The sequence below is a fragment of the Lepisma saccharinum genome, chromosome 2 (assembly GCF_977018435.1).
Source record: "Lepisma saccharinum chromosome 2, izLepSacc3.1, whole genome shotgun sequence".
Taxonomy (NCBI): Eukaryota; Metazoa; Arthropoda; class Insecta; order Zygentoma; family Lepismatidae; genus Lepisma; species Lepisma saccharinum.
Genome location: NC_139230.1, coordinates 39,315,396 through 39,328,527, shown reverse-complemented (window position 1 = coordinate 39,328,527; position 13,132 = coordinate 39,315,396). Strand labels below are relative to the sequence as shown.

The 13,132-nt window shown below is 36.1% G+C and overlaps 1 protein-coding gene across 4 annotated transcripts in view; it reads right to left on the bottom strand.

The window, feature by feature from the left end:
• ras (Inosine-5'-monophosphate dehydrogenase ras) overlaps positions 1–12,817 on the bottom strand; it is a 101,101-nt gene extending 88,284 nt beyond the window's left edge. For 2 of the 4 annotated variants that reach the window (XM_083117298.1, XM_083117299.1), the window contains exons 1-3: positions 12,539–12,817; positions 2,598–2,664; positions 588–689 (exon numbers count right to left, since the gene is read on the bottom strand). In XM_083117298.1, coding sequence (XP_082973424.1) covers positions 588–689; positions 2,598–2,664; positions 12,539–12,636 — 267 coding nt within the window. In that variant the 5' untranslated portion in view covers positions 12,637–12,817. The remainder of the gene's footprint in view (positions 1–587; positions 690–2,597; positions 2,665–12,538) is intronic. The other 2 variants (XM_083117296.1, XM_083117297.1) reach the window with 2 other exon arrangements.
• Between the last annotated feature and the right edge of the window lie 315 nt (positions 12,818–13,132).

Genomic DNA, 13,132 nt, shown 5'->3' with positions numbered 1-13,132 from the left:
CCCCATGTTTACAGCCACACAGCAGGGTTTCTCTTCTCATCATCAAGATTCTTCCGAGTGCCCAGTGGCATGCTCTAGGAGGGGTTGATAAGGGTCATGATCCTTTCTTAGGCTCAATATAAAAATAAGATTGTCAAAGGCAGAAAAAGATGGCAAAATGAGGAATGATTACTACCAAAAAGTACACGTAATTCTCACTTTTGAAAATCCTGGGCACGCTACTGCGAATGTCTGCTATTTCCACTTGTTAAGAGGAAAAACATATATTGAACGATATAATCATATTTGATAATTCTCATTGTATGGGATACAATTATGCATTTTGTAGTCGTAAGATTTGTGGTATGAGCTTTTACATTGAATTGGCAATGACCTTGGCGTTTATCGCAGAGAAATATTGTCGTCCCTCCCCCCAGCCCCCCACCATTGAAAGATCGACCCTGACGTTTGGCAAATCTTGCAATGACTATGTGAAGATGTAACACTTTGCCACTGACAATCTCATGATCAGGGATCATTAAATAAATGGATTTGTATGGAAAGTGTTACACTGGTCTATCTGAATAAACTAAGACAATAATACATACGGCCATTGCAATTGCCATGTCCGATTCGGTGACTGTGTCCATTGGAGATGAAACTAAAGGTGCTTTCAATGTTATCTTTCTTGTCAATGCAGAGGTGAGATCCTGTAATTTTAAGAAAGGGGCATGATTATAATAAACATTCTGATATTTAATACACAATAGTTTTCTTTCTCTACATGCATGTATTATGAAACAAAAACAGATTTGAAACCAATACTTATCTGTAATTGAAATTCAGAATCAATTTTCCCAGTCACATGATCAAAAAATTATCCACAACCAAAGTGCGGAACTACAGTAGATTGTTACACAGACTGAATATAATCCACATTCAATTTGAAAATTCACAATGCTAATGGCACATAATTCGTCATTCTGGTTCAGTTGTGTAAAGCAAACTGTTTTCTTAAGAAAGAATGATGCAGATCTACACTGGTGTAAAAATATAATTAATATGAATTCAACATTCCTTCTTTAAGGATAAATTTGCATTTCAAATAACCTTTAAGTTTCAAAGAACATAAAATATTTTTAGATATTAATAAATCCCTTGAAAATGATTTGTTTCACTATAATAATATTGTTCACCAATGTCTCCAAGTTCCTTGTTCCTTATTTCAGACATTAACTAATATTGTACATTTAGTTATAAAACACACTGCTACAAATAAACTAAAGGTTCCTTATTTGCTTGTGTTAAGATGCTGTGATAAAAACATTTCTTCAAATTTATTATTTAAAAATAAAAAAAATAGAACAAAATCTCAAAAATTTGCCATTAAAATTATACAAAAATCAAAACTGACATGTAAAATCATTTGACATTGAAACCATTTGTGCTGTTTAAAACACCAACATATTTGAGTAACTGATGAATTAAAAACTTTGTTACAAAAATAACGACTTGTACAGGAATGCAATAGCAGCACCTGTCCCCATTAGATTTTCTATGTAATGAGTGAATTAACAACTCACATTAAAAGGGCTCTGCAAAGTTTAGCACTCTCATTTGCTGTTCATTTCATTCATTTTAATTAGAATGGGTACATCAGGTTTGAATATATTTTTGGTTCCTTCTCTAAAGGTCGACTTACATAAAGGTATGTTTAAGCCCTTACTTAGTAAAAACAACTAATTTTAAGCAATTGAAATAAATACTTAGAACTTATATTATAGAAAACAACTTCTTATCAAGAATGAAGTATGACACACTGAGAAACTAAAATCATTTGGGTAGTAAATCCTGAGGCTATAAAGGAGCACTCTGCACAAGGGTGGTTGAGACAAGACAAGGAATTTTTACATTTCTGGTGGGAGCCACATCATAAAAATTTTTAAGTCTACTTTATGCTTCAGGTAAGCTAATTCAAACTGGCACTACAGTTCAAAGTGGGATTTGAATCACTGTGCCTCCACTAGGAATAATACCAGGGATCCCTTGATTACAAGGTGACAGCATTAATCACCAAGCTATCAGGGAGGAGCCCACAAAGTGAGGAAAATTTGGGAAGTAAAATAATTTCAATAATTTCAAACCAAAAATTATCTTTTATAATTTTTATTCACTACCAAATAGATTAGTAATTTTCATTTTTGATTTGGGCATAATTTGTTCAAGAATATTGGTGCTTAATCTGGGCCCCATGAAAAACAAAAATTTTGTGATTTATTAATTTTATGAATTGAGTGCTCAGAATCTGGGGATTTAATGAAACAATTACTAAAACAAATCAAAACTAACAACTACAGAGCTCTTACTTTGGAAAGGAATTCTTCAAACTAAGCCCCCTCCCCACTGCCCCCAGGAGTTGCTTTAAATTACTCTATCACAATTATAATATTAATTTAAATCTCAAATCACATAAATCACATTAAAAACGTGATAATCTCTTTGGAATACAATTACAAACTTAAGATCCAGTCATTAAATACTTTTCACAGGCAACTCATCTATTTCCTATAACAGACTCAAACTTCTATTAAAATAACTTCAAAAGTGTTGATACTTACAACTTCTTCTGCAGTGAAGTCAATAAATCCTGGCAAGATGATAAAATCACTGAAAGTAAAAGAATGCCTGCAATAATAGCAGTCTATCTTAATGTATATTATACATACATACACATATATAAATGAACATGCACATTCTTACCAGTGGGGTCATGAGGGCTTCCTTCAAACCAGATTGTATGGATCATTATTGTAGGGTGCTGGGTAATTATTAAATTTTTAGCTGGCATGATTGTTGTGCTAAAACAAATTTTTATACACCTGTATACTTAACACTACTGTTGTTACATAGAGAAGCAACATACACTCAAAGTATGCAACCTTCAATTTCAAGACAAATGCATATCGTAGGTAGTCACAGTGAAAACACCACCAATGGTTTAGAATATACACATCACCTTTATAGAAGCAAAGTTCCACAGTTTTCAAATAAAAAAATTCACAATGTAAGGGCTAATTTTTTGTTCTACACAACCCCCACCCCCACCCCAAATTGAAAAAATAAATTGTCACAAGAATATGCATTTATAACTGGTACAAACATTAAAATAATGACATTTTTACCATGTACTATTACACTGCCAAGGTTCTGGATGAAATACATATATAGATTCAGTACATATGATCATAATACTTTACTTATGACATACACCAGATTAACCACTGAGTTAAAGGCAGTTTGTTGCCTTTTACATTTTTTTAATGCAAAAACGAATTATATTTGGAGGCTAAGATGACAGATTCATATTCCCAAGATTTCATAAAGAAGTTCTACAGACTACCCAGGCAATACAACAATAATGATTCTCCAATAGAAATACTGAAATGTAATAATGTGAATACAGAACTAAACTTGTACAATATGCTACCGCTATTGTGAAATTATATATTGACATCAACCTACCCAAAATAATATAGGCCAAAAGTCAATATTAACTACTATAGTACTAGTATCCTCAGAATTAACTTCACTTTTAGACACAGGTGTCTTTATCAAATTGAGTCCAATTTAGTCTATTGTCCCAATTCTATTACATTTTTCACATCAAGTATTATCTGGAACTAGAGAGACTATATTTATCAAATGAAATTTCTACAAATATTCTGTCTTGTTAGTTGGATAACAATGGTTCCCAAAAACTCAATATTAGATTCCTGCTGCTCCAATATTATAATTAAGGTCTAGATTTTTATGTAATTATATATTTTTTCCTTTTGTATGCAGCGAAGCAGGAATGACAAATATCAGTCAATTATTATGTTACGAATGATGTACATGAATTTCATGTTACATATTTTAATGTAGGTTCTCTAGTTTTCATTGAGTAATTCATATATATTTGAGTGACAACGTACGATTTCTGTAAAAAATTGGTAATGTATATCTGATTGTGGGCAACTGAATAACTCCCGTTGTTTTGTAAACAGAGGCAGTGGTTTCAGTTGTACAGCAACTAAGTCCCTCCTAGAAACTGTGGGTAATCAAAAATAATGAAACTCCTTATGTTGAACCATGTTCACAGAGATGAAAATGTTAAATCAAATGCAGTAATAAAACATCAACCTCACCCACAAGAAACTGGACAACGCCCAAACTTCCATATTGAAGAAGGGACTGAATTTTGCACCAAAACCCTTACCCACCGAGGACATCATTTCCAGCATAGAACGAGCTGTTATTGACCTGCCTTTAGATGCCAAAGAAGATATCTACCATGAAGTCAGTCGGACCCTCAGGAGAGTGGTCCTACTAAAATTCAACAACACCAGAGCCAAAAAACATCCCTGAAATCACTCCGTTCAGATCCAGACATCACAATTCTACCGGCAGACAAAGGAAATGTGACAGTGCTACTACCTATGACAGCCTACCAGGAGAAGATCACTGAACTTCTAAGTGACCATGTGTACAAAGAACTAACCAGGGACGCCACCACATCAGTGGAGCTGAAAACAAACTGCCTTCTCAATAAATCCGGCTTAACTGAAGACATCAGCAAACACCTGAAAGCCCATGGCAGCCAGCCTCCCAGATTATATGGCCTACCAAAAATACACAAAGCATGGGTCCCCTTGAGACCCATTGTAAGTCTATAGCCAGTCATCCTACCACCTTGCCAAATACCTCACATCCCTGCTTCAACCTCTAGTCGGACAATGTGGACCATCATGTTAAGAACTGAACTGAATTCATCCAGGAACTGAAGAAACTCAAGGTTTCCGAAACCGTCATCCTCGTCAGCTTTGACGTTGTTTCCTTGTTCACAAGAGTTCCGGTGAAAGACACATTATAACTTCTGGGGAGCCACTTTCCACCGGCCATAGTAGACCTCTTTCACCACACGTTCACTTCGACATATTTCCTTTACAACGGGAAATATTATGAACAAACTGACGGAGTGGCAATGGGTTCACCACTTTCACCGGCCATAGCGAATTTCTACATGCAGCATTTTGAACACGAAGCCCTGAAGGATGCACTGCATCCACCATCCTGCTTCTACAGATATGTGGATGACACATTGGCCACATGGACGAACGGCATTACATACTTTCCTTGAATTCCTCAACAACCGCCATTCAAACATCAAGTTTACTATGGAGATAGAAGATGGCTGCCTCCCTTTCCTAGATCCTAATCTGCCACAAACCAGATGGAACACTCGGGCATGGTGTATAGAGAAAGCCCATGCACACCAACCTCTACCTTAATGCCCATGGTTTCCACCACAAGGCTCTACGTCTTGCAGTTCTCAACACACTAGCCCAGAGAGCAGTAACCATTTCGGACGAGGATAACCTACATTGAGAACTTAACCATCTTAGAACCACGCTACAACAGAATGCTACCTCCATTTGGTGCAAGGTACATAAATCTTAATTTTAAACCTCAGCTAGAATATCTACAGGGTAAGGTTCTTTGTAGACAACGAAACGAGACAGGATGCCTTCCAATGGAGACGTTTAAGCGAATATATTATATAAACAAGGATACATGGAAATAGAATATATGCATGATGAGCTACTTTTCTCTATAATTCTCATCTACAGTCAAGTTTTATCTCAATGTTTTTTTTTTATTATTTCTTCTCTTCAATTTGTGTATTCTTCTATCTGGACTTCCTTCTTAATGGACAGATCTGGATCTGGGACTTCATTCTTAATGGACAGATCTGGACTTCCTTCTGGATTTCCTACGTGAGCTTAATTCTTAATAGACAAATCTGGATCTGGACTTCCTTCTTAATGGATGGTCTGGATCTGGACTTGTATTTCAGCTTTTTGACAATTTATGAATTCATATATCCTTTTTCCAGCTTTTTCCCTTAAGCTTTGGGAAATATACTAATCTCCTCCCTTGAGGCTGCGATTGGAAGGAATGTGCCAAAACCAACTGGGTACAACAGAGCAGTGGCGTACACAAGGGGAGGTTACCGGGTTTAAACCCCCCCCCCCTTGAGCTTTTGAAATATTATAAAAAATAGTGTGGAAAAAATGAAAATGACCAATTTATCACAGACAAAGATCTGCAACAATACTACTACTACTACTAATAATAATAATAATAATTTGAATTATTATTCCCATTCAGCACAGAGAAAAGCACAGCATTCCAAACACACGCATCTTTAAGAGTGAATGCATTGACTTGAAAATAAACACGAATTGTTGAAAATAAAATATGAGGCCAATTATGATTTAGAAGAGGAAAAAAGTTGTTTTGTACCTCAGCTGCAACAATGTTCAATGAACGTGCATTTTTTTCTGTGAGCAATGAGAATTAACTAAAGAAAATTCTTGTTTCGTTGTAAGCGGCTAATGCAGACAAAGGCTAGGCCGACAACAATACACAGTCACCAGTCCACCCATGGAATTTCCGAATTCGAACAACAATAAGTTGAAAATAAAATATGAGGCCAATAATGAATTAGAAGAGGAAAAAAGTTGTTTTGTACCTCAGCTGCAACAATGTTTAATGAATGTGCATTTTTTTCTGTGAGCAATGAGAATTAACTAAAGAAAATTCTTGTTTCGTTGTAAGTGGCTAATGCAGACAAAGGCTAGGCCGACAACAATACACAGTCACCAGTCCACCCATGGAATTTCCGAATTCGAACAACAATAAGCTGAACTATTGTAAAATGTTCTGTTGGTAAGAACAGCAAGAAAATCCAGATGTGAATTATTGTGCATGTGCATGGTAGATTTTGAGGGCGGTATTGGCACGTTTCTCATAAATCATTGCAGTCCTTTGGGATCCCTCGATATGTCAAAACAATCTAAGCGACCTCAAAGTTCAATTTTGCAAATTTTTTTGCAAGAATTCCCGCTGTGACTCTCTCGAGAATTGTGAAAATTCCTTGCTTCGTCGCTGTGTGTAGACGATATTGTGATACGAACGTATTATACTGATTTCGCATCCCCTTGTGAACTCTCAAGTGATGGTGCATCTACATCCACATTACTATATAAAGTGCTTTGTAAATCACTTACAAGTAATAAATGTGTTGGAATGTCTTTAAACTTACTTTTGAACGCAAGAATAGACTCAGTGGAATTTAGCAACATGTATTCTACATCGCACCTCATCATCATCCTGGGTCAGTTCCATAGGTAAAGGTAATGTAAATTTCCTCCTGCATATATGGAATTTATTCGGCCTACGTATAGGACTGGTGGCAACCCACCATCGTGAGGAAATTGGGGAGCTCCGAGTGAGTGAGCGTAATCCGGTCACGGAGACCTAGTATAATGGCTGGGGATACGTCGGGCCGACCCCCCGATTATTCCAATACTGGTTGAAGATCTCCACGCTTAGAGGTGATGAAGGAAAGCGTGGGAGGGAGATCGGGAGTCGGTAGGTAAGCCTAGGCCCTTCAGGGCTGTTGCACAACGGATTTTATATAGAACTGTGCCGTGAAGGCACATGTATGGGTGGGGTCACACACATTCTCGATCTCGGCCATTTTGGAGGTAATGTGATCAGGTCCACACTCTGGCAGCCTTTAACCCCCAAGGTTGCTCACAGGTATCCATTGATATAAGACTGGGTGAGCCCTGGAGCCCCCAAAAAAAAATTCCAACCAATTCCGGGAATCCAAGCCGGATCTCCCGCGTGGTTGTCAGACGCTCTATCGACTAGACCACTCTTTGGATGAGTTCCACACTTTGATTATTTATTTTTTTTAAAAATGTATTATCTTGTTTTTATGGTTTTTCTTCACACTAAAAATGTCACCTCGTTGACTAGACAATTATTTCGTAACAAAGAAACAAAAAAAATCTCCTAGAATTTGTTAAAATCGAATGACTAGAAAGTAATTTCGTTCTATTACTTTTATAAATATATTTATGTAGATCTCTACTACTTAATAGTAGTAGTGGTATTATAAGTAGTAAATAAATTAATTATTAATTATAAATATTAATTAATTATGAGTATTATTAATCAATTAAAGTATAATAAAACAATGAAATGTGAATTTGGAGAAAGTTTTAGAAATAACCCCTCCCCCTTGATGAAATCCTGCATACGCTACTGCAACAGAGTGTATACTTGGTGCAAACAACTGACACGCACATCCAAGTAGGTGATACGGATGATACAACATTTGTATCTTTTTGGAGAGCTTATCAAACGAGGAAGTTTTTTCCACAATTTTTAAGCTAAGTGTGTTAAAGATTTTTTTGAGTAATCCTCTTCAATTTAAATGATAATTTCCAAATTTCTTCATGACGTGTGCTCCAATGACTGTTTCTTTCTGTGGGTATGGGAATTTTGGGCATGCATTTTTTTTCCAGTAGTCACTCATTCGTCAGCTGTTAGCAACATGTCGATTAAGTGCCCAGGGTGTAGTAGTTTTTTCACAATTAGTAGTTTTTTGGTTGCAAGTCGGAATATGTCACGAAAATCTACAAACTGCAATAACTCGAAACCCATTGATTTCCGACCCTCGGTACATAGGGTCAAATTTGTTGCAAATGTGCTCTAGTATTACCCCTTTCCAGGAATAGGTCAAATTACCAATCACCCTGTATATTCAATGGAATTTGAAATTTTTTCAATTCTACGGAGAAAAATTCATGCAGAATTCTCAGAGCCAACAATTCACACATAATTCATGGAATTCCCAGTGAGTAGCCACCATGCCTACCCATCCCAAAATCAAAGAAAAGGAGTGTTAACTATCATTTAAACATTTCCCAAAACAGTATTTAAAAAACAAACTATGTGTTTGTGTGTGTGTGTGTGTATATATGTAACCTATTTGTTTAGTTAATTATCAAGCAGAAAATACAAAAGATGTTGCATTAAATATTTGGCCCCATTAAGTGCCCCTCCTCCTCCACAAAAGAATCCTGTCTGTGACACTGCATTAAAGTAAAAGCAAATATTTCCAATATCCCACCCCAGTTAATTATCAGAGATTCATATACTGATTTAGTTTCCAGAAGCTACAATGATTGATTGATCTGCTTTATTTTACTTCGCTTTTTGTGCTACTTTTGGCTAATTTACGAAGATGGGGATGAGTGATGAGATGAAATTGATGAATGTACACTCACAAACATCCATGCCCAGGCAAGAATTTGAACTCGGGACCCCTGGCATCGTAGAACAATGTGCTATTGGCAGGCTCCAGAAGCTACTATACTGATATTTATGTCGATAACAAAATCTTTGAAGGCACGGTATTTGGGGCAAAAATTACGGTATGATTTTACAATACCGGACCCTTCTCCAATTTCATCCATATTTCGCATACTCAATGATTTTGGGCTCCTAATCACGAAACTGCAGTTAATATTTAGCGGTCATGTTTAGAATTTCGAAAAAAAGGAGAGTAACTATTTACTATCACCCAAACAGATTTCTTCATTCTTACAGAAGAAACTACTTATGGTAAAGTTCCTGTAGCATTGTCTAACATCTGGAAGGTGTTTTCTGTCATGTGGGAATGTATCATAGTGGAAATGTAAGCAAATTGTCCACTATTTTCAATCCATTTGTTTTCCATACCGTGATAAGGAATTGAAACAAAAACGTCAATAAGTAGAGGCCATCACCTGTTTCAAATGAACTGAATTCCATTCCTTTAAGCAACACAGGAAGTAGAATTAAAAAAAAATTAAATGAAAATAGAGATTTTTGCCATTGGCAGTACAACTGTGTGTGTGCAGTATACTCTGATATATTTTTTTCACTGAGGGGGCCCCAATATTTTACTTGGGGGGGGGGGCACATAAAACTGTGCTAGTCCACTGATTGTAGCAGTAAGTTCAAAGTTTGGAGCACAGTTAAAAGCTTCACCAAGTATAATTTACATGAGAAATCATTATCTTAAATGTAGCTAATGTGATCAGGCCTTTTCTTTTCCACTCGACTGGGACATGAATATTCATGAATTTTCATACAAGACTCAAAGGGGACCAGATATTTAAAGCATTTGGGGACATTATTCTTAATGCTTGGAGCCCTAAGCCTGTCCCACTAAGACAGGAAGATTGATCCTTTAAAATTTGCGAAGCTCATTAAACATTCAGACCTCTTACCATTGATTAAATTCTATTAAAATTAAATATTACACTGTAAAATCTAACGAAAGAGAAAATTTCAATTGCTAAATAGCTAAAGCACCAACATTCTTGAAATGTTTTGCCTGGAGTCATGGTGCCGATCTAAGTCAGGTTGATGTCATTCTGCTAATGGTGCCATTATGAATCAGATTGGTAACTGTTCTTGATTTACCATTTCAACAGCTACAGTGAAAAAAATATGCAACTGTTTGATACATTATAACAATATTAGTTACTTAATTAGCAAAATAAAATTTAGTGTCTATGGCATTTACTTTGGCCCAAATTCAGATTGTTTAATTTCAAATTTATCATGGTGCACAGGCATTTTTCACATGGTTCAAAATTTCTAATTATGTCTGTTAAGACATACTTCAGATTTTTAGTGAAGAACGTTTTCTGGAGAATGATTTTTCTTTCTGTACTTTCTTATGTGATTCTCTATTTGAGAGCAGCCATTATTTACTGTTGCCTTGCCATCTACTCCATGTGAATGGGGTGTGAAGGGGCACTTCATTGCTAAATGCTTTTATTGTTAGGTTAGGCAGGTCAGATTTAAGGCTATTAGCATTAATAAAACATCCTTAAATTCTTTCGTTGTTAGGTTAGGGGTAACAGTTCAGTTTGTTTTACGATTTCTCCTAGCACAGAGACTAATTATCGTAGAATTTTGGAAATCATTGTCACACAAAATTTGAACCTTCATCAAAGTAATGAGCACTGTTTGGACTCAAAAAAAAGTTGCTTATGTTGAAGAAAACAACTTTAAAATTACCTTATGCACTTCTCATGGACAAGATATTCTCAGTCGACAAGCGACAGTAAATATCGTAGAAGCGTGGGAATGAATGTAGAAGTAAATCGAAACCTTAGTAGAATGCATTTAGGGACAGTAAGGGTTCAGATTGTTTTACGATTTCTACTAGCACAAAGACTAACTATTGTAGAATTTTGGAAATCATTGTCACACGAAATTTGAACCTCTCTTAAAGTAATGAGCACTGTTTGGACTCAAAAATAAGTTATTTATGTTGAAAAAAACAACTTGAAAATTACCTTACGCACTTCTCATGGACAAGATATTCTCCATCGACAAGCGACAGTAAATATCGTAGAAGCATGGGAATGAATGAAGAAGTAAATCTGAACTTAGCAGAATGCATTTAGGGACTTTATGCTAATGCTAAGGGAACCAAACCTAACCTATGCACAAAAGCATATATTGAACAAAATATTAAGTAATCTCTAAAACTCCCCAGTATGTCTTAACAGACATATATCGAAATCGAACCATGTAAAAATTGCATTCGTAGCATGATGAAATGGCAATAAAACAAAAGGAACTTGAGCCAATCTTAAGTACTCGCTAAAACTCCAAAAGTATGTGTTTACAGACGTACATCGAAATCAATCCATGTAAAAATTGCATTTGTAGCATGATGAAATTGCAATAAAACAAAAGGAACTTGGGCCATATCTTGTCTTGAGCACAAAACTACCTTCGATTCTTGCATGAAGTTCTGCAAATATTCGTGTCCGAGTCATCCGGAAACCAAGAACGCCTACTAGAGCAAGATACATTTCAAATAATAATTTATCTGGTAATTAATACTTAGTGAAGCTTTTAACCGTGTTAATGAGTTGCTCCAAGTTTCGAACATCCTTCCACAATAGTTTCCACGTTCTAAAGCACTTCCTAATATGGCTATTATAATTGTGAAAAATCATTAAACATTCGGAACCATTGCCTTTACTTTAAAACGGCAATGCACATAACTAATCGGGATTGGACCTACAGTTTAAAGTGGAATCCGACCCACTATGTGCCTCCACCGGGTATCGAACCTGGGACCTCTTGATTACAAGGCGACGACACGGCCACTGCGTCATCGGGGAGGTCCTTGGGAAATGTTGAAAATTAAATGCAGTTAAAAAAATTAAATTTTAAATTTCTAAATTTCTTTTTTTTTTATGTGGTTATATTGATTGGGGGCAAATATCACTCTTGTAAACATACACATTCGAAACTTAGGACGGAATCTACATGATGCTATGGGCAAAATAGAATTTAATTTTCTTTAATCTCGTGCTTGGTGGCATAAACTCTATCAACATGATAATCTAACCATGTATACAATTTTCGAAATATAAATGGCAATCCCAGAAAATATTACGATATCATGCCGTGACTCGTAGTAGTAACCCGGCACCGTGACTGTAGAGACAGAGTAAATCTAAAAGAAATATCGTAGTGTGAATGTAAGCCGCTTAACCCCCTACGCACAAACAAAAATATGAGATCACTGTTTGATTGATTAATATTTCTTCTAACCGATAAATAAATTGTATTAAATTATACTTACTTGTACGTTAATCCATCGCCGTTCGAGAACAACTGAGAACCAGTAAGTCCATCTTCGGGAACGTAACCTGTACCTCCACATATTAAATAGTCTGCCATGATATAAAAAAAGGCACTAATCTATAATAAGACTTGCAAATAGTATAGTTAAAGTTTTTCAGCGGAAAGCTTCGTCCAAGATCTCTCGCAGGTTATTTTGTACCGCGCATCCAATGCACGTCGCACTAACACACGTGCTCGTCTTTTGAAGAACGTTTCGTATTCTGACAGAACAAATGAACGTGGAACGTATTCTTTCTTTCGGTAGTTAGTAACTCGGAGTTCGTGATTGAATAGGTCTGCCCGTTCGCACTTCATTTCTGCTACATTGTGTTCTGACGTCAGCCGAGGAATGCCAACGATATTAGGTTAGGTTCCATTAGCATAAATACAATTAAAAATTATTATTTAGGCTAAGAGAACTAAACCTAGCTAGCCTAGCCTAACAATGTAGGCATGTATCCTAAAATTAAAATGCCTTCTCCCGTGACGTCAGTACAAAAGGTTGCTAAAGTGTTGTGCGATAAGTGAAACCCTGATTGATTACGTCAGGAGA